At 41.2% G+C, this 21872-nt stretch overlaps 1 protein-coding gene across 1 annotated transcript in view; it reads left to right on the top strand.

Moving 5' to 3' along the window:
* Positions 1-18635, top strand: part of si:ch211-251b21.1 (uncharacterized protein LOC571720 homolog) — a 30540-nt gene extending 11905 nt beyond the window's left edge. The window contains exons 4-9 of the mRNA XM_056246760.1: positions 5169-5395; positions 5546-5643; positions 11561-11778; positions 12525-12744; positions 13056-13300; positions 18380-18635. Coding sequence (XP_056102735.1) covers positions 5169-5395; positions 5546-5643; positions 11561-11778; positions 12525-12744; positions 13056-13300; positions 18380-18475 — 1104 coding nt within the window. The 3' untranslated portion in view covers positions 18476-18635. The remainder of the gene's footprint in view (positions 1-5168; positions 5396-5545; positions 5644-11560; positions 11779-12524; positions 12745-13055; positions 13301-18379) is intronic.
* The last annotated feature ends 3237 nt before the right edge of the window (positions 18636-21872 follow it).

Here is a 21872-nt window from a genome sequence, read left to right as displayed (position 1 = left end):
AAACATGTATTTTGGATCATTTTTAACCCCAAAAAAGCTACGGACTGCAACTTTAAGTACAGTAACGAAGTAAAAACTACTGTCAACTACTGATGCCCAAAGGGTGAAACCTCTGCTCTGAGTCACCATAGCAATATGCTTCTACTTAGGCTATAACTGGGCAGCCATTCAAGACCGCACACCAGCCCTGAGGGGAGAATCCGTCACAACACTGGTAACATCAACATGCCCCAAGCGGGGGACCCAAAGTCTACACTGGGGTCATACCACAGAGAAAGGGTACAAATGCCTCAGCGCGTAACTCTTATGACTCGCAATACCCGGACAGAGGAACCTCTACTTTGAGTCACTTTTGCAATATACCTTCTACAGAGGCTATGAGCGAGGTGGTCATCCCAGACCATACCCTAGTCCATGAGGGGGACATCTGTCATAACACTGGTGACAGCAACATCCTACAAGGGTACAAATGCAACTGCGCATATCCCTTGTGACTCACAGAGGGATTCCCGGAGGCCGAAACCCCCGCCTTTGAGCCATCATGAAAGTAGCCCTGAAAAAGGCTAAACAATATGCCCTGGTCTAGCCAGATATCACCTACAGAGGCAAGGATCGGCAAAAACATGCAAGGAATAGATAAGCCAGCATTTTAAATGAAACGGCCAATGACATGGACCATTTGTTTGGTGGCACTGAAGGCTAAATCTGTGGCCCAGCAAAGTTCTTGGGTTAGTCCTTCGCCATTGAATCTAATTCTTTCAGGAGGTCAGCCTGGTATGCCTGCAAACTCCTGTGGTGTGCAGAGATGCACCAGCCTGACCCGCTGCTGAATAAGCTTTGCTAATCAGACCAGGTGTGACTTGACAGGGTCTGGAAGGCAAAGCAGGGCCCCTCCAGGATGATCCCAAAGAAGGGAAAAGATAATTGGATAATGTCTCTTCAACCCTGGGCATTACCCCATCTCCATGCCCATGCAAACCCATGATAGTCAAATAACTCAACATCACAGGACTAAAAACACAGAATTTGATCTCTACCCCTCAGTGTTATTTTCTTTTTTTAAAGAGAAAAATTTCTGTGGGGAGGAGAGAGAGAGATGCTCCTTGAATCAGCCCGCTTCAAATTTACCGGCATTCGGTTCTTCAGAGCAGACTGTGTGCTGCGGCGGTTCGTGTGAAACCAGACTTCATTTGCCCCAATGGAAGGCATATTTACACTGTCTGAATCGTTCCCTATCCCCTATACCAGTGTTTCTCAACCAGGGGGTCGCGACCCACTAGTGGGTCGTTGTTCGTTCTATAGGGGGTCGCGAGACTTTCTCTGTGTTAACCGGCACAGCCAATAAGTGGGCTTCACAAAAGGCTCATTGCAACAGGCTACGTTTACATGCAACCAAATCCAAATAATCCGTTAGTAAACGCATTGACGGTTCAATCGGACTAAAAAGCCTTCATGTAAACACCTTAATCGATCCGATTGAGCTCGATCCGAATAAAATTTCAATTCGATTGAAAGGGGTGGTTTATTCCTTTTCTAATCCAACTGGGAGGACATAAACGCTTGATCGGATTGAAAACCGAAACTAAAGGACTGCGCATAGCATAATGATGTATGACGCGCTGAACGAGCTGTTCTTCCTTTTGAGTAAAGTGTCGTATAAATGAGCGTACCATCATTCTAAAATTCTCCTTTCACTCAGCGTCTGTGAAGTGGAGCAGGACAACATCCCACCAGTCCTTGTTTCAGACTCTCATTCACAGACTGGTTTTGGGTGCTGGGCATTTTTACTGCGTGATAAATAAGCAGCACGGGCACGGCACAACGGTTCATATCCTCATTGTCTCCAAATTATGACCAGCAATGGATAAATATTAAGTCTGCTGTTTAAAACAAATAAAGAACCAATGTAAGAGAATAGTTAGTATGCGCAAACAGCGGGAAACTCTATTCGTGCAGTGTGCGCATGTCAAAAACATATAATTCGATTTGAATCTTGTGACATATAAACGCGCACATTAACCCCAGCACGTTTAGCGTTCATGTAAACACTACATTCAGATTCATCAATCGGAATTAATTCAGTCCGATTGAAACAAAAGTTGTGCATGTATAAACGTAGCCGATCCTCCGACGAATCATAGGCTATTTTCATTGCTTGGATTCAAACCAGAAATTAATATCCACAACTTGCAGATTGTGCAACGAAGTTTCTCTTCCCATTACCACTACTACCGTAAAACTTCAAATAATAGCCGAGTCCCGAATACTGTCTCTTTTACACGCCTGGTGTGGCGACAGGTTTGGGTAAATAAAGGCCGGTCTCAAATAGAAGCCGGGTCTGTTTTTTAGTTTCGGGTTGTATTTAATCTTCTAAAACCCGTCAGAGCGTCCGCTTGCTGCGCTTGACAGTGCATAACGCGCAGAGAGAGAGAGAGAGAGAGAGAGAGAGAGAGAGAGAGAGAGAGAGAGAGAGAGAGAGAGAGAGAGAGAGCGCCCCGGCCGCGCGCGCGCACTCACGTCTTCAAACAACACGAGCGCTGTCTTGCTCTCTATCCCTCGCGCATATTAATCAAAATCAATTGACACGATAGTAAAAGGTTGGAAGACCGCAGTTTCACGTGGAGCATTTGGAGATTTTTAGAGATTAGAGACTCTAGGAACAACATCTCAATGAACAACATCTCAACACTAAATTATAAAGGCCTGTCTCAAATAGGCCTACAAGCCGGTGCAGTTCGACGATTTGGGAAAATAAAAGCCCGGGCTATTATTTAAAGTTTTATGGTCTCTTTGTGAGTCGGGATTTTCAACAGTGACTGCAACGAAAACAAAAAGCAGGAATAGGCTGACAACAGTTTGTGTGCGACACTACGAGTCACACTTTTCCAAATTCCACCAAGTCTGGCCTGATCAGAGCGGCAGTCTCAAGGCTATCACATTAACGTGAGTAAAAAAATCAGTTTGCCTCATAGTCTGCCTAATTATTGAAAATGTTTGTGTGTTTTCGTGATTATCATTAATTATAATAAGCATATAGGCCTGCGTTGTAGCCTATAGATCTAAAGAGGCATTTCAGTGATTCAAGATTTATTTAGTGGGTCATATGACTGGCATACAAAAGAAAAGTGGGTCGCAGTAGGCAAAAGGTTGAGAAACCCTGCCCTATACAGCGCACGTTGTGCCATTTGCCATATAGAAAATAGTAGTTGTGTTAAAGGGGTGGTGAAGTATGATTTCACTTTTCTAACTTTAGTTAGTGTGAAATGTTGCTGTTTGAGCATAAACAACATTATCAAAGTTACAACGCTCAAAGTTCAACGCAAAGGAAGATATTTGCTTTTAAAGAAAAGGACTACAACAAACGGCTGGTAGGGACTACACAACATTCCTCCCGGGTTAGTGACATCACCAACCCTAAAATGTACATAAACCCCGCCCCCGGGAACACTCAGTCCATGTTGAGAAGAGGAAAAGTTGTTGTATAAGAGTACATTTGTGAGTCAGCTCAAACTTTAGCATCCATCTTTTCACATGCAATAGAAAGTCTCTCAGTGTGCATCTCACAAAAGTTCCTATATGAGCGATTTATAGATTACCATGACAGAATATCCTAATTGAAGATAGTTAACTCAACATCAGCAACATAAATTCACCAACTAACCATTCAGAGACGTCCTGTTGCATTCTACATGTTGTCACTTCTTCTTGAGTCTCTCCATCTTTGACTGACTCTGTTTTAAAATTCAAAACAGTTTCTGTCATTTTAGTGTGTCTGCGTGAGGTAATCGCAGCTGCTAACACCATAGACAGTAAAAGAAATGGACACAACGACCCAATAGATTTCAAAGGAGAAAGTTGAAGCGCATTAGAAGCACTCACTTCCTGATAGCCAAGCGCACTGCGCAGGCTCAACCTGAGCTTGACGACTTAGATGTGACGCGAGCAACCGTTCTGACCTTCTAGTAGCTGTGCCGAGACAAATCTGAATTGAAATCTGTTGTTGAAATATTTTGTCCCGTTGCTTTTATGAACTCTCTATCTATGGGCTTCTCCCTTGACTTAATGCCTCCATGTCCACCCGATTGCCTCATAGACAGTAAGATTGCCTACGAGCTTCTCCTTCTGTCTATACGGTAATTTCTCTGTGCGACAGAGTCCTGTGGTTATGACGCAATCGTTAGCCTATTTTTACAAAAACGCCTTCTACGGGGCCATAACGTAAGATACAAAGTAATGAAGCCTTTTATACATTGTCCTGTTTCTTAAGAAATAAATAATGGACAAATGGAGTCTTTGGACGCCTCAGATGTAAAGTTATTCGCTGTCAAAGTGACGCCAAAATGAATGGGAGTCAATGGAATGCTAACAGCAGGTGATGGTCTGCTACAATGGCGGCCCCCAAGCGAAGCTTCAGTTTCCGGCTGGTGGATTACCCCCTTGGCTAACACACACGAGCTCTTGAAACCCTGCCCTCTGCAGCAGCTCATTTGCATTTAAAGGGCCAGGCACAAAACGGTGCGTTTTTGCAAAGCCTCAAAAAGTGACAACTTTAACATGCTATATAAAAATATCTGTGGGGTATTTTGTGCTAAAACTTCACACACACACTCTGGGGACATCAGAGATTTATTTTACATCTTGTGAAAATGGCATTTTAACACCCCTTTAACAAGTGACTGATTTTAGCGCAGCTTCAGAGTCTATTTATAGTGTATGGGGCAGGATGCTTCAGATTCTAGAGAGCATTTCATTGGACAGATAATCTGATCTGATGAGAATCTGAAGTCTACAGTGATATCATCAAAATCATTGATCCATATTGGCAAAACTGAGAGACTAAGTTTTGAATGCTTATATCTTCAAAATGCAGATTTTGTAATTGTTTTGACGCACACTAACTTGATAACAGTAAGGTTAACATATTCATACTAAAAGCCAAAAAACTTCAACTTCTATGATTTCATGGGGATTTTAACCTATATAATTTATTTCTGTGTTCGTCTTATCTGAAAATGTGAAGGTCTGCCTTTCTCATTGAGGCAATACTTTTAAATCTACACTTATAAATCTACACATGTTTCTACAAAGTTTTACCTGTATTATGTAAAAATAGTCCCAAGAAACCTTCCTTGTGTGTGTCTCCATGTGTATGTTGCTGATTTCTACAGGAAGCAGACATCGCTGTGGCGCCACTAACTATTACAGCTAAACGTGAGACAGCTGTGGAGATGAGCAAACCCTTCATGCAGACTGGCCTTAGTTTCATCCTAATAAAAGACTTGGCTTCAGATGACTCGCAGTTCCTGAGCCTTCTTAACCTGTTCTCCACTGAGATGTGGATGGGTATACTGGTCGCCTACCTGTTGACCTCTGTCTGTATCTTCTTTGTGTCACGGTAAGGGTGGGATGGTAATACCATGGCACTTTGTAATGTAGGATGATATATCATATGATATGCCATGGTATTTAGTTGGTGTTCCAAGATCCTTCAAATTATCATGATATCCAAAAAACTGCAAAACCATGCCTATGGTCTGTTTTTCAGGATAAGCCCCAGTGAATGGGAGCAACCAGAGGAAGAAAATAATTGCTTCACGCTCTCACACAGTTTATGGTATACCATGGGAGCACTAACTCTTCAAGGTAGCTTACATAGCATGGATAAGTATGCTTACAAGTATTTACACCCTCACACACTTTACAATACAACAAAACAACTTGGCTAATCGTAGGCTGTTTTTTAAACTGGATTTGGATTTACCTGTATCACATTAAATGGTTAAGAGCCAGTTCATGAATAGACATTGGCAATTGGTGTATGATAAATTGGTATGATTTAATTTTGTTTAATAACATTGCAACAACCATAAAAGCATCATAGGCTCACTGGGGAAACACCGCTATCCTTCAAAAACATACATAGGCTACATACATATGATTCACTACACTGTAAAAAATAATCGTGATTTTAACGGTAAAAGACTGTTAATTGGTTAACAGAAAGTTTCCGTACTATATACGGTAAATAACTGTGATAGATCTAATGGTACATTGGCGGGCGATCGGGAGGAACATGGCTAGCTTGGTCGTGGCTGAACGCCATCTCTGGCTGAACCTCACCAACATCAAGGATTCTGAGAAGTCCAAGTTCCTCGATGCACCGGTCACCAACACCGGTCTCTTCGGCCCAGCGGTGAAGGGGTTCGCGGAGCGATACACCGAGGCACAGAAGGCGTCCCAGGCCATGCGACACTTCCTGCCGAAGCGCTCTAGCTCTGCATCGAGCAAAACTAAACCAGCTCCGTTTACGCCTCAGCCAGCGAAACCGAAACAGCAGGCCTCTCAGCCCCGCCCTGCGGCTGATGCCCAGCGCCAGACAAGAGCTGCGAAGCGCTTCCCAATGCCCCGGCGCCAAGGCCCGCGGCCCAGCGTTGCGCCCGAAGCAGCACCGCCGAAGTCGTCCTAGCACGCAGCATGAAGAAAGAGGGCGAGTGTCCCGCGCCGGCCGGACCACCCTCGAAAATGCCAACGAGACCTCCCACAACCCCCTGTTCAGTTCGGGTGGATGGGGATTTTATTTCTGTAAACAGGCCCGCAGTAAGCGCGTCTTTACAACCAAACGCCGTTTTCACGGCGACCCAAATAAATCACAAAAAGAGCATGTTTCACAATTACAATACACGGGTTCACGGCCCCCCTCAGATAGGGGGCCCCTCCCCTGTGGTAACACTGACTTCCCCACACGCATATGCCTGTACAGTCGGTCAAACATTCAATGTATGCACAAATCACATTATAAGGGTTTCAGATCCCCCTACATTAGGTGGCTCCCCCCTTTCAGTGTGTCAGTCCCTAGCCACACGGGTTCTAGCCTGGCAAGCTATCTCCGGTGTGTCGAGTTGGGTCATAAACATTATAAAGCGAGGCTACTCGCTCCAATTCGCTCGCAGACCCCCAAAGTTTCAGGCGGTTGTCGAGACCTCGGTGAGAAGCGACGTGGGTCACGTGCTTCGCACCGAAGTGCAGAAATTATTAGCAAAAGGGGCGATAGAATTAGTCCCCCCTGCGCTAAAGCACGCGGGTTTTTACAGCGGTTATTTTCTAGTTCCGAAGAAAGACGGCGGTCTCAGACCCATACTAGATTTGAGACATTTGAACAAGGCGCTCATGCGACGTCCCTTCAAAATGTTAACTATCAAACAGATCCTCGCGCAAATTCGCCCGGGGGATTGGTTTGTTACGATGGATCTGAAAGATGCTTACTTTCATATTCAAATAAACCCTCGTCACAGGCCATTCTTGAGATTCGCCTTCGAGGGACAGGCTTATCAGTACACAGTTCTGCCGTTCGGCCTGTCTCTGGCACCTCGCACTTTTACGAAGTGTGTGGATGCAGCGCTCTCTCCTCTGAGACAGAGAGGAGTGCGCGTACTGAATTACCTCGACGACTGGCTGGTGCTAGCGCAGTCGAGAGGCGAACTGATAGCTCACAGAAATCTGATTCTCGGCCATTTGGAATGCTTGGGTCTCACGATCAATGTTTCAAAGAGCAAACTATCAACCTGTCATAGTGTGATCTTTCTGGGCATAGTTTTAGACTCGGTGCCAATGAGAGCGCGGCTCACACCAGAGCGTGCGCTCTCAGTGCGTGCGCTGGCATCCTCGTTCAGAGAGCGAGAGTGTGTGCCTCTGAAGAAATTTCAGAAACTACTGGGTCTTATGGCAGCAGCATCACCAGTGCTTCGCATGGGACTGCTGCGCATGCGCCCGCTGCAGCACTGGCTGAAACGCCGGGTGCCAACGTATGCATGGCAGTCAGGCAGCCTACGCATCAGAGTGAATCACGGTTGTTTAAGGACCCTGGTTCCCTGGCGGGCTCAGGGCTGGTACCAAGAGGGTGTGAAAATGGGGACAATTTCCAGAAGGAAAGTTGTCTTTACGGATGCATCCAACCTGGGTTGGGGGGCATTACACGAGGGCATGCCTGCTTCCGGCCTCTGGTCGAGCGCGGAACGGAGCTTACACATCAACTGTCTGGAAATGAAAGCAGTTGGTCTGGCCCTGAATGCTTTTCTATCGAGCCTCAAAGGTCATCACATCTTAGTCCGCACAGACAACATGTCAGTGGTGGCCTACATAAATCGCCAAGGGGGCGTCAGGTCAGGTGGCCTGCATGCTATGGCAAGGGATCTCCTCTTGTGGGCACAGAGAAATCTGAGCTCTCTGAGGGCTGCACATATCCCGGGCGTCCAGAATCTGGGCGCGGATATGCTCTCACGGGACAACACTCCCCTCGGCGAGTGGTCCCTAAACCCACAGACGGTCAGTCTGATATGGGAAGTGTTTGGCAGGGCCGAGATCGACCTGTTTGCCTCGGAGAACAACACCCATTGCAATCTGTTCTTCTCGAAAGACAGGGATGCATTGGCCCACGCCTGGCCCAACCGCCCCCTGTATGCATTTCCCCCTGTCTCGATGATTCCACAAGTCATCAAGCGGGTCAGGGAGTGCAGGTGCCCGGTCCTTCTGGTGGCTCCTCTTTGGAAGTCCAAGCTGTGGTTTCCGGAGCTGGTTCAGATTTCGGATGCAGCTTCATGGCCTGTCCCGATGAGGAAAGACCTCCTCACGCAGGCAAAGGGGTCGTTGTGGCATCCGCGACCCGACCTGTGGGCCCTACATGTGTGGCCCTTGAACCGGTATCCGGGGACCTTCCTGTGAAGGTGCTGAATACTATATCTGAAGCTAGGGCCCCATCGACTCGGCGCCTTTATGCTTCGAAATGGGTTTTTTTTTCCGGCTGGTGCTCGAAAAACCGTCTGAATCCGGAGTCATGTGACATATCTGTGGTTCTCTCATTCCTACAGGAGCTGTTGGACGCGGATCGCTCCCCGTCCACACTCAAGGTGTATGTGGCAGCTATTGCAGCACACCATGTTCTGGTAGCTGGCCAGTCACTGGGAAGAAACGACCTGGTCGTGAGATTTTTGAAGGGTGCTAGGAGGATTAAACCCCTCCAGACCTCCTTCTGTGCCGTCCTGGGGCCTATCTGTGGTCCTAGGGGCTTTGAAGGGTCCACCTTTTGAACCACTCCAGTCGGTGGATCTTAAACTTCTCTCGCTGAAGACTGCTCTCCTGTTGGCATTGGCATCTATTAAGCGAGTGGGAGATCTGCAGGCTCTTTCTGTGAGCCCGGCATGTTTGGAGTTTGGTCCTGGTGATTCCAGGGTCATCCTCAAGCCCAGGCATGGTTATGTACCCAAAGTGCTCTCAACGCCGTTCAGAGCACAGGTGGTGACATTGTTAGCCCTTACCCCTTCCACGGAGGGTGGGGAGGTTAACTTTCTCTGCCCTGTCAGGGCGCTGAGAATCTATCTGGAGCGTTCTGCATCGTTTAGGCAATCAGAACAGCTTTTTGTCTGCTTTGGTGGTCGATCCAAAGGGGATCCTGTCACTAAACAGAGACTGTCTAGATGGATAGTGGAGGCCATTTCGACGGCTTATACCTCAGCGGGTCAGGTTTTCCCTTTAGGTGTTAAAGCCCATTCGACCAGAGGCATGGCCTCGTCGTGGGCGTGGTCGTCTGGTTTTCCCATCCAAGACATTTGTGAGGCGGCCGGTTGGGCCTCGCCGTCAATATTTATGAAATTCTATAATTTGGAAGTACCCTCCCTACAGGCAGGGGTGCTTTCTGTATGATTAGGGCCTTGACAGTGTCTGGTCTTTCATCATTTGTTCTGTGCATAACCACATTCACATATATATGTATATAAACCCGCTTCTGGCCGGTAAAAATCTTTATATTATAAACCCGCTAAGGCTGGTGGTATTTTCATATTCTTGACCTTATCGAGAAATTCTGATGTATTCACCTGGACCTGACGGTGTCGGCTCTAGTGTATACATATTAAGTGGTTTATAGCTTGTTCTGTATGCTCAGGGTTCCTGAGTTGCAGTGGCAACCAGTTATTCAGTGCGGCGTTTTGCATAGCGTTCCCACTGCGTATAGCTACGCAATACGAAGTGACCGTTCGAAAGGGAACTACTTGGTTACTCACGTAACCTCAGTTCCCTGAGTTAGGGAACGAAGTATTGCGTAGCCGGCCGCACTATTTTAACTGGGTATTTGTCGCTTCAGTCGTATAAACCTGCTATTTTGGCGAGTTCAGGGGCTTATATAGGCTAGGCCTTGTCCCTATGACGGGCTCTGACGTGTGATGACGTGGAGCGATCTCATTGGTCGAACGTCAGGAGCGCCCGCGCCATTGGATGTGCAGTTGCTGCAGCACAGCCTATAAGCGAGCGAGACGCTATATGTGCTAGCTGTGCAGCTGCAAATGCGTTTTACATAAGGTTCAGTAGAATCGAGGAAAAGGAGTTTTCCCACTGCGTATAGCTACGCAATACTTCGTTCCCTAACTCAGGGAACTGAGGTTACGTGAGTAACCAAGTAGTTTTTGAAAGTGAAAAAGAACAACGCATTGTATAATTTACAGTGAAAACCCGTAAATTGACATTCCCACAATTCCCTGTGTGACACTTCACATTTTATGTATTTTTGTTAAAATAACTGTTTCCTCATAGTTTTCTTAGTTTTTTTCTAATCAGTTATGTACATTAGGGTTTTATGTTACATTTAATGTTGTTAAATTAATGTTTATTGCATTTTTTTAATTTCATGTGTGTTACCATGATGGTGTTTAGTGTTTGTGTGAATGACACTGTGCAGCTTCTATATATTAGTATTAACTTTCTTGTGGAAGAGCTGCTTGTTATAAGCTTTGATTCATCATGTGACTCATCACTGCTGTGATGATTGTTGGTTCTCAGTATATTACAATGGTACAAAACAGATATCAATACTTCAATAGGTTGGTAAATAAACATAATATCAGATAATCAAAAATACGGTTTACTACTGTAAATTTTAAGTTAAGTCTGTAAAACCAATAACATTGCTACCGTATTTTTGACGATAAAGTTCTGGCAACCACAGCTGCCGTTTTTTTACCGTAAAGATTACGGTTTTATTTTTTACAGTGTACGGTTTTCAGCTAAAATGAACATCTGGAAACCTAGGTTACAGCGCTTATGATAGGGCAGCATTGCAATTGTTTAGATATGAGTTGGCATTCCTACTGTGAAACACGAGTCATGATAAAAGAGTTTATAGACTAAGCAAGCTAAAATTGCATCTTCAGTAAATGCGTTTTTAATCTATCGCATTATTTAGCATTTGTTAAAACTATTGTTTGGGTTTAGGATCAAGGTGGTAGGCCTAAATTATTCTATTCAAACGCGATTTAGCATTTAGAGTCAAGCACTGGAATTTTATTTTTCGAACTGCCACAATAAGTAGCCTACATCAACCAAGGTAATAAAACATTGCCACATTCATTATGTTTCATTTAAAACTGAACATGCTTTTAGTGCCACTCACTGGACATTTCACTTTAACTTAATATAATTTTGCATAAATTATGCCACAGGCACATATATCCAGTGAGCCTGGGTTGCCAGATTAGTAAGTTTACTAAAAGGTTTGCTATAAATTTTTCCGCAGGTGCTGGTCCTCACCCAAAGGCTCTTTCGGGAAGGGTCATTACAGCTATCTGGTGGCTGTTTTCATTAGTGTTGCTTGCTTGTTACTTTGCCAACCTTAGTTTATGGCTGCATTCAGACAACCAGCAACTGTCAATCAAGAGCTTTGAAGACCTTGCTAATCAAAACTTGATTGAGTATGGTACCATTAAAGATTCTTCTTCTTTTGCATTCTTCAAGGTAAGACAGAATTTATTCAATATAATAATTTCATTTTAGTATATAAAATGATTATTATTATAGTTCATCAGAAAACTGAAAAATCTCAAACTGTCAAATCACTCACCCTCATCTCATCTCATCCCAAACCGATAAAACTTTTGTTCATCTTCTGAACACAAATTACATTTTTAATATTTTTTCAACTATTTTTGTCCAGTAGGCCTATGTAATCAACATTTTTTAACTTCAAAAAGTACATAGTAAAAGTATATGTATTGAGCGGTCTCCTGAATATACAGATATACAGAAACACATTTTCTTTAGGCTTTTATTCACATATAAAAATTAGTCATCAGCAGCTTAGTTTACTTGGTGAACCGAGAACCCGTTCACCATATAAATACAGAAAACTTAGAATAAAACGTTTGATCGGATTACTTTAATGATGTCTTAAATTACCTTTAGAAGCTTGAAAATGTTGATTACAACTTCTAGTTGATTTACAAAAATCGAGAGAAAATATCTTAATTTGTGTTCCAAAGATGAAGTCTTATGGGCTGAAATTGGAACAGCATAAGAGTGAATAAAGGATGAGATTTAGATTTTTGGGTGAAAATATTAAACATACAATACTTTTAAGCTGTGTTTGACCCGATTTAGAGTTGATAAAGATCACTGAGCATGGTAAGTATGCATGACTTTAAGCATTATTTGAAAAACAGCTGCCAACTACTATATGTTTTACTGTTACTCGCCTTTGACAGAACTCAATCAACCCCACATACAACAGAATCTATGAGCACATCAAGAAAGCTCAGAGCTATTCACTCACTGCAGAAGAAGGTTTCCGCAAGGCTCAGAAAGGCAACTATGCTTTCATCGGCGAGTCTGTGTCCCTCGACCTGGCAGTGGCAAGATACTGCAACCTTACACGTGCCCCAGAAATCATCGGCATGAGGGGTTACAGCATTGCTGCTCCTTTAGGTATGCTCTCTGTTCCATAAAACTATAGATTTTTGCATACAGAAAATTAAGTCTCAAAATAATTGAGTAATGCCATGGATGAATGGTTTAATGTTCAATGATATTCCTATAACTACAGTTCATTTACCATATAAAAACCATGGTACTTGAATATTGTAATCAGTAGTGCCATGGTATTAGCATCTACATCTCACCGTGTGTGTGTGTGTGTGTGTGTGTGTGTGTGTGTGTGTGTGTGTGTGTGGGTGTGTGTGTGTGTGTGTGTGTGTGTGTGTGTGTGTGTGTGTGTGTGTGTGTATTAATGTCCTCAGGCTCTCCTCTACTGAAAAACCTAAGTGTTGCCATTCTCCATCTGAGTGAGTCGGGCGAGCTGGAGTACTTCCGCAGTAAGTGGTGGGCTAGCAGTTGTGTGGCTAAAAATGGCAAGAGTGCTCCACTGAAGCCCAGCAGTCTGAAGGGAATCTTCTTATTACTGGCACTCGGTCTGGGACTGGGGCTTTTCTTGGCTTTGATGGAACTGGCTGCCAAATCACGCAAAATCGCTAACACTCAGCAGGTGAGAAGCCCATCTCTCTATCTCTCTCTCTATCTCTCTGTATATGGACAGCGTGATATTGCCAAGTAAAGCCGCCTTCACACTAAGAACGATAACTATAAAGAAAGATAACTATATTAGCATCCACACCAGTGGATGATATTGTTCCTTTTAATCTAAGTCCGTGCTTGTCTGCCACTTTAAATGATTGAGCTCGTTACAGCAGGATGAATTCTGATTGGCTGTCAGTGTTTTTATCGTTCATCAGCTGCAAAAAAAATCGTTCTGAAAGTGATTCCAACAATATTGTTTCTCTGTGCCGTTATTGTTATAGCTGTGGTGTGGACTCTGCTATTCTTTGATATTGAGAACGATTTTTAGAACTATATCTTTATAGTTATCGTCCTTGGTGTGAACAGGCCTTAAGACATTAGTGCAAAAAGACCAACGTTTCGACGCACATGCGTCTTCTTCAGAGTCAAAACGTGTTTTGTGTTTTGACTCTGAAGAAGACGCATGTGCGTCGAAACGTTGGTCTTTTTGCTCTAATAAATTTATTAAAACGTTCTGTGCTCCGGTCCTGCTCCTTGGTCCCATAGACCTTGGGTCCTTTTCTCAAGATTGTTGTGTCCTGTTCCGAGAGCACAGGCTAGGCTGAGGCGCAAGTGATTCCTTTTTACAGGCCTTAAGACATGTTCCTGGATCCTGGAACAACATTCCTGTCTGAAAATTTAGTCCTACTCCTAACCCTGTCCCTATCCTAAACCTAACCTAAAGCCTGATCAGAGGAAAATGATAGGTGAACACTGATGTAGAAGCACCTAACCCTGATTGTAAGCCTAAACATGACATAAACTGTAAAACTTGTCCCTCAAATCTGATTGGTTGAGATTGGAATGCTGTTCCAGGATCAGCAAATATGTTAAAATCATGGTCATCATATCATATATATTTATTTCTAATTCAAAGGCATGTTTTTAGATGTTATTCGATCTGCGTCATCAATGTTTGCGGCGGCCATATTGTTGACATAGAAACCACGGCAACTGTCAGTCTGTCAATTGACAAGCGAGGCAGCGTCGGTATTATCCACTGTATTTTTTTTTTTAAACAGCGTGATGTTGTGTTGTGTAATACACGGCTGTTCTAACAACAGCAAGAACCCCGGAGTTAGTTTTTACGCGATAAGTTACCGACTGTCAGAAAACGTGAAGGGAAGGAGACAGAGTTGAGCCAGCGCAGGAGAGGCGAGCTAGGATAAATAGGCTAAACTTTCAGCCAACTCCCCACAGGAAAGTCTGTTCCCATCATTTTACTACAGGTTTCACACATAATCCGTGTGCAATGCGTGTGCGGTGCGTATATGGTACAGAAGCAGGACGCGCTATAGTGCTTTATATGCTGCGTTTGCAGTGCGTAACTGATCCGCGGCTGTACCACAAACACCCCGGTACTCACTATTTTTATTTTAACACATACTCACTATTTTAACAACATAAGCCAATTATTCCATGCATTACTTCTATATATTAAGTTGCTCAAGCAAGTGGTCAAATATAACCATGTACTACTATTCGCAAACATTTTAAATTAAAACTTTAAATTGACAAAAACAACCGACTCTCATGCCTTTTCTTTTGCATTTACATTTTAATACAACAAATCTTGCATGTCACAAAGAACTTGTTTTTCCACCTCCACGAATGAGACGAGTGTCGTTCATTATGTTGCCTTGTTGAGGTAAATTGTAGTTTGTATACGGATACTGTATGAACGAGATAGTTATAAATATCCGGATAAGTTACGGCTGGCAATAAGGACGGATCTTTACTTAATGCTATTGGGTCTATTTGATGTGGGTCCACACCAATCAAGCTTATCTTCTCTTGATACCGACGAGATGAAGCCATTAGGCTACTGCTCCCCTCAACTCAAATCTGCGCGCGGGCCGGCGCGGCTAGGGGCAGCAGGACAGATGTCATGTCAACAATATGGCCGCGGTTAGCTACTTCCGGTGTTTGCGAATAAGGTCTATAAAAGCTTCTTAAATGTCCTAAATTAACTAAGGCCTAATCCTGGCTAAATCTAAGCCCAGTCTGTGAAACCAGGCCTTATAGCTTTTATAAATGTGCCTTAGAAAAATACATTACTGGTGTGCATCCTGAGATAAAAAAACAATGGCTGACGTATTTTAAGATATGTCAGTGCAAGTTGCTTTCAGTTATAACAGCTCAAACATGCATTTTAGTCTGGGACTGAGTTTAAGCCTCGTCTGTGAGAGCAAGAGCCTAATTTATCTGCCAAAGATTCAAACATTTAAAACAATGTAGGATGATACGTTCATAATTAATTCATTAAATACTATACACTACTAAGAAAAAAATGGACCATGGTATTAAAGGTGCTGTATGTAACTTTTTCACTCTACTAAAGCATAAAAATACCAATATGTTTGCAGGTATTTAGGAAATATCTAAGTGCACATACTTGTTTCTTTGAAAAACACTTCTACAGCCAGTTATTTTACTTTGAAATGTGTGTTTCTGATGGAATGTCTGTTTTTGCTTTGGTCTGTGTAATATCACACACAGTCAGTTTAACCAATAGTATTTCGACACCCCGGGATTCCAGTTGGCAGGAAACACGGCCTATTGCAGCCAGCAAACAAACTGGGTCAGAGATTGCAGATTCTACTCAACCTTAAAAGCCTCAGTATCCATCTAAAAATCAAAAAAACGAGAGCATATTAAAACGCGGATAAATGAACTCATCAAATTAAAAAGTAAGTCTCATCGGCAGTTTCATTGTCAATAGCTGGGTTTCAGTCACGTGATTATGATGACACGGGAAGGCGGGGCGATTTCAGATGGAGGGCAGGAAGTAAACATGAACAGAATACGTCTATGGAGGAAACCGTTGCGGAGAGTCCGTATTCAGTCTAGGGCTGCCCCCGAATATTCGAAAATTCGAATATTCGTTCGGTGGGTTGGTATTCGATTTGAAAATGTAACATTCGAATATTCGTTTTTTTTTGTTTCGTTTTTTTGCACACCTGGCATCCCCCTCGAAACGGTTCTCATTCACGCTTGAATATCTTTTACACTATAAAATCTGGTGAAATATAATACTTAACATATAACTTCGTTATAGCTACTTAATAAATATATTTGCTTCTTCTTGGACTACTAAAAGTGTTCCTGCAACGAGAGTATTCTCTGGCTAGAGCGCAGAACAGCGGAGTTTGTATCATGGACAGAAGTGCCTGAGCTTGTGTTTTTGGGTTAAGCTGCGTTGCTTTGATATTGTGGAAAATAGAATAATAGAAACAAAATGTATTATCCTTTTTACCCGTTATTATCAATCTAAATTAATCTACTGCGAAATATAAATTGAAATTTGTGATGTTGTTATTGAAATTGTTATTGTTATTGCTACCGTGTTCTTTATTTAGGCTATTACAGTTTATTTATTTTTCGTTTTTCTTTATTTAAATTTCGTTTTTCTATATTTAAATTTCGTTTTTATTTATTTAAATTTCGTTTTTATTGATTTAAATCTACCCTACTTTGTCAGTGAGAAAAATATTATAAGACATACCTTATTAAAAATATAGCTTAAGTTAAAAGACGTGTGTGTTTTATATCACGAGTGCGTGCAGTGTCTGTTCTCGGAGCATTTAAGCCTGCTCGCGTGAGGCGCGCCGCTTCTTTAGGCTATTTAAATCTACCCTACTTTGTCAGTAATTTGTTAGTGAGAAAAATATTAGACTACCTTATTAAAAATATTGCTTAAGTTAACAGACCTGTGTGTTTTATATCACTAGTGCGTGCAGTGTCCGTTCTCGGAGCATATAAGCCCTGCTCGCGTGAGGCGCGCCGCTTATTTAAATCTACCCTACTTTTTCAGTAATTTGTTAGTGAGAAAAGCAATATTTTTAATAAGCTAGTCTAATATTTTTCTCACTAACAAATTACTGACAAAGTAGGGTAGATTTAAATAAAGAAGCGGCGCGCCTCACGCGAGCAGGCTTACATGCTCCGAGAACGGACACTGCACTCACTAGTGATATAAAACACACAGGGCTGTTAACTTAAGCAATATTTTTAATAAGGTTGTCTAATATTTAAGTTAACAGACCTGTGTGTGTGTGTGTGTTTTATATCACTAATGCAGTGTCCGTTCTTGGCATATAAGCTCTGCTCGCTTGAGGCGCGCGCGCTTCCCGCTTGCGCTGTTCTGTAGTTTAATAAAAGTTTATTAATTCTGAACGTGTCGCGTCTCGCCTGTCTATCTATATTGCACCAAATACGGCACTGCACTCCTTGTGAAGTCGTTTGGATGAACGGTTCTCGAAATAATCAAATTGCAAACGGACAGACAGACATATAGAGATTCCGAAGCTTCGAATATTCGATGTTCATTACTACCGAAGCTTCGAAGCTCAAAAAATGGTATCGGACCAGCCCTAATTGAGTCTAATTTACCTTGATCATTTAATGTCCCATTCCCACTGATCCCCTGAACGACAACCTAATGCTATATAAACACAGACACAAAAAAACACGTTGGCTAGCTAACATACCGTCGGTGCAGAGACACGGCATTAACAGACTCTGCTCCTCCAAAACCGCAGATGTAACATTACGTTAAAAATCCACTTTTTACAGCGTTGTTCTGTGAGCTTTTTACATTTCTCACCTTTATGAATGACAATCTTTGGTACTCTATAAAAACCCTTTCCCTTTTCTCGATTCGAACGATTGGAGCCGCCGTAAACTACACAAAACATTGATGGCAGATCCTCAGCTATTTCACTTCCTGCCCTCCATCTGAATTTTCGCGCTCTCGCGATGCAGCAGCGTAACGTCACGTGAAACCAACCTATTGCGCTCGCTCCAGTCGCGTGTCCTCAAACTGGCAACCCACGTGAGCGTCGGGAAACAACTATCTCCGATATTTTGGAATTTGGACTGCAGTACCTATTTCGAACACTAGCTGTCATTCTTACAGACTGCACCTTTAAATTGTCCTGAGAGAATGGTACACACACACACACACACACACACACAGAAAGTGAAAATGACCTACTTTTTTTTTCAGAAATCCTGCTGCTCCGTGATGTCAGCGGAACTCACTCAGCGCTTCAGAGGTGGAGAGGTGACGTCACCGGAATCCTCTGAGAAAAGCAAAGCCTAAACCCCATCAAAGCATTGACACATGTATTTTACCACTTAATCTATTAAGTTCACATCAAAGTTATTCACTACTAACTAAACAGGGTGGGTGAAACTCAAAAAAAAAGTTTTTTGTTTTTCACACTTGCATCGAAGAAGAAAATAAATTATTCAGTGCATTGCGATTTTTAAATTCCAGTATTTTTTGTTTTGTTTTTGGTAATGATTCACCATAATAAACATTACCATTATGTAAAAACACTTTTCAGTTTAAATATTATATTATTATGTTTTTATATTACGGTAATGAGAATGAGATTTTTCATATTTCACTTATTTTGGTGTGAAATATGTTTTTGAAAGGTTTCATGAGATTCACCTGGGTAGTCAGCATTGTGTATTTTTATACACAAAATGTGGTTCTATCAATTACTAATCAATTTCATTTATTTTATTAAAAAAAATCTAAGGTTAAGTTTTATTTAGGTTTAGTTGGATGGGAGGATACATCATTATTTTATTAACATCTTATGTTATGTTCTTTCAATACAAGATCAATTACAGCTGTTAAGATATAACATTTATTGGGAGAAAATAAAGATTACCTAAAATTTTGAAAACAGTTGTCATATTCAACCTTTTTATTTCTTGATTACTGAGATCAACCCTTATGCTATTTTAATAGCATAACAATGTGTGCCATGAGTAAAATTGTGATATTTCTAAAAATGAAAGAAGAGATAGCATAAATATTTAAATGTTTTTTTATTCCTATTATAATAAAATGATGCATGCAACATTTCTGCCATGACTAAGCTTTCTCTCTCTCTCTCTCTCTCTCTCTCTCTCTCTCTCTCTCTCTCTCTCTCTCTCTCTCTCTCTCTCTCTCTCTCTCTCTCTCTCTCTCTCTCTCTCTCTCTCTCTATCCATCTATAGTACCCTGTGAATAAATCAGTTCCTTCTTTTATGCACAGTTTTATTTTAGAGAATTTTCTTAACAAAATAAAACGCTGAAATATGCTGTTTGCATATAATTCTTGTTTCCAGTATTATTTTTGCATATTAATAATTATCCACAGATTCTCTATCAGATCCGATTTTGACGTGACTATTGCTATTGCTATTCACCTGTTTTGTTTTTGAGCCACTGCAGTGTTCATTCGGTGAATGGGATCGGCTTCTTTGCATGCTTCAGTTCTGAAACAGAATTAAACAGGGTCTCCTGAAGTATTTCACTATATTTTGCCTCAACCATTCTTCGTTCTGTTTTTAAAAGAAAGTCCAGTCACTAAAGAGGACTCTGGGGTGCAAGTTTAAGATTTGGATTTGGTGTAAAAAGTTCTTGGTCTCATCCAACCACAAAATCTTTTCCCATGAACTAAATCACTGTTTTCTTGGCAAATTCACATGGTTCTTTTTGAGTAATTGCATGTTTGTGCCAGCCTCTCATAGCAGTGTTATTCACAGCTCTTCATTTGGTCAAGTGGGTCACCTTTACTCTGTTTTAGCTATTGAACTACAGCTCTTACAAAGTGAACGATGGCCTCTCTGTGGCTTCTCCCACAAATCTCCTTCTTCAAGTGCTGAGCAATGTTCCCTCTGTTTTTTTTTTTTTTTATTCTCTATTGGGCGGACATTTTGGCCACCTGAGCAAAAACATTCTTTAAACCAGACCCGTACAGCGTAACACACATGAAGTGGTTACATCATGCAGTTGTAACTTTTAACTTTAATATGCTATTTCTATTTTATTTGAACCTTGATGTAACTTAGTGATAATAAATCATATTTTTATTCAATTGTATTTTATTCTATTTAAAAATCATTAAAAAAATATATAATAATATAATATAATAATGAAGCAGTTACTTGAGATTTGGGACAGCCATAATGTGTTATTGTACGGTCAATTATTGGCAATTATAAGTCAGACAGCATTAAACCATCAAAAATAAATGTTTGTTTATTGATTATGAATTTGCAAGATGGTCAGGTTTTTTTTAACTGTTTAATGACAAGGAGCCCTAAACAACCCCCTTGTGCTATCAATTCTTTATTAGGTTTATAATATAATATAATATAATATAATATAATATAATATAATATAATATAATATAATATAATATAATATAATATAATAATTTTGAGTTTGCACGCTATACCTGTGGTGGGTCTGTGATTGTAAATCAGGGTGGTTTGAGGAACCCTGTTGTAAATGTCTCTGAGTTTTGTTACCGTGCTCTATGGCTCTGTGCCCAGCTCTTCTTTAAAACATGATGGCGTTTGGTTTTATCTTACATGTCTTTGTTTTCCGAGTTGTCTCTCGGAGTTATTTATTTGGTCCGCGAATGATTTGGCTCACTGCCGTGCTCATAGACATAATATATCTATGGCCGTGCTACCGTTAACGCGCTCACATCATTCTCTTTCTATGAAACCTGAAAACCGCTTTCACCGTTTCTAACTCAATAGCGACACTAACTCTTTAGCGGTAGACAAGAGCGCTGCAATTATTTCTCATTTAGATTATTTTATTGCGATTTTTACAAACAGGTGACAATAACATACAAACACTCTTTCAAACATTAAACACGTTATGGCTTAATAGTTAACCAGAAAAAGTATATAAAGAATTATTCTAATTAACCTATTCAAAAATATTTCCTAAGAAATTAAAGAGAAAGAAAAAAAGGGTAGGGGACAAAAATGAATAAAAGCATATTAAGAAAAAATTTTAAACATGGCACACATTCTAGATATATATAGCTTTCATATAACAGACATTGAGGTTGTATTTTAAACAAATTTAATTGTTGTTTGAAGATGTTAAAGCGGGTTTTACTTTTTGTATATTTACATTTATGGATATAAAACTTTCCAATAAATAAAAGAAGGTTTATTCAAAAACATGCTTTGAGTAGATTCTTGTCATTAATATAAAAAGAATATACTTCACAGGATAAAATCTGTAAATATTTGTATATATATAAAAGATATTTCTTTAACTTTATTTGTTTTATATTTCTGAGGGAGTGACTCAACATATATGTCACTTAATATCATCAAAAAATGTTCCAATAAGAAATTATTGGTAACAAGGTTCAAAAATAAAGACCTGGTTTTTCAATTGGATTTTTGTACAGAGAAACAAATAGAACGGACAAACAGAAATCTATTATTGTTTCTGAAGAGCAAATACATTTCCAAAGAGATGGCCTTGAAAACTAGATTAAATTGTTTCACAGATGGAAATTAGTGTCTCGGAATAAAATCAGAGTAGCTGAATTAATTACCATCATTTCCAGACAGCTGGTCTACTAACAGCACTCCATTACTGAACCAGTTTTCAACAAACAAGGATTTCCTCTTCCAAATAAATAAATTGTGTGGCGAGAAATTGTGCTTGTAAATAAGTCGCC

The sequence above is a fragment of the Rhinichthys klamathensis genome, unplaced genomic scaffold, assembly GCF_029890125.1.
Source record: "Rhinichthys klamathensis goyatoka isolate OS25496 unplaced genomic scaffold, OSU_Roscu_1.1 h1tg000040l_1, whole genome shotgun sequence".
NCBI classification, from domain to species: domain Eukaryota; kingdom Metazoa; phylum Chordata; class Actinopteri; order Cypriniformes; family Leuciscidae; genus Rhinichthys; species Rhinichthys klamathensis.
This window is presented reverse-complemented; position numbering and strand designations above follow the sequence as displayed.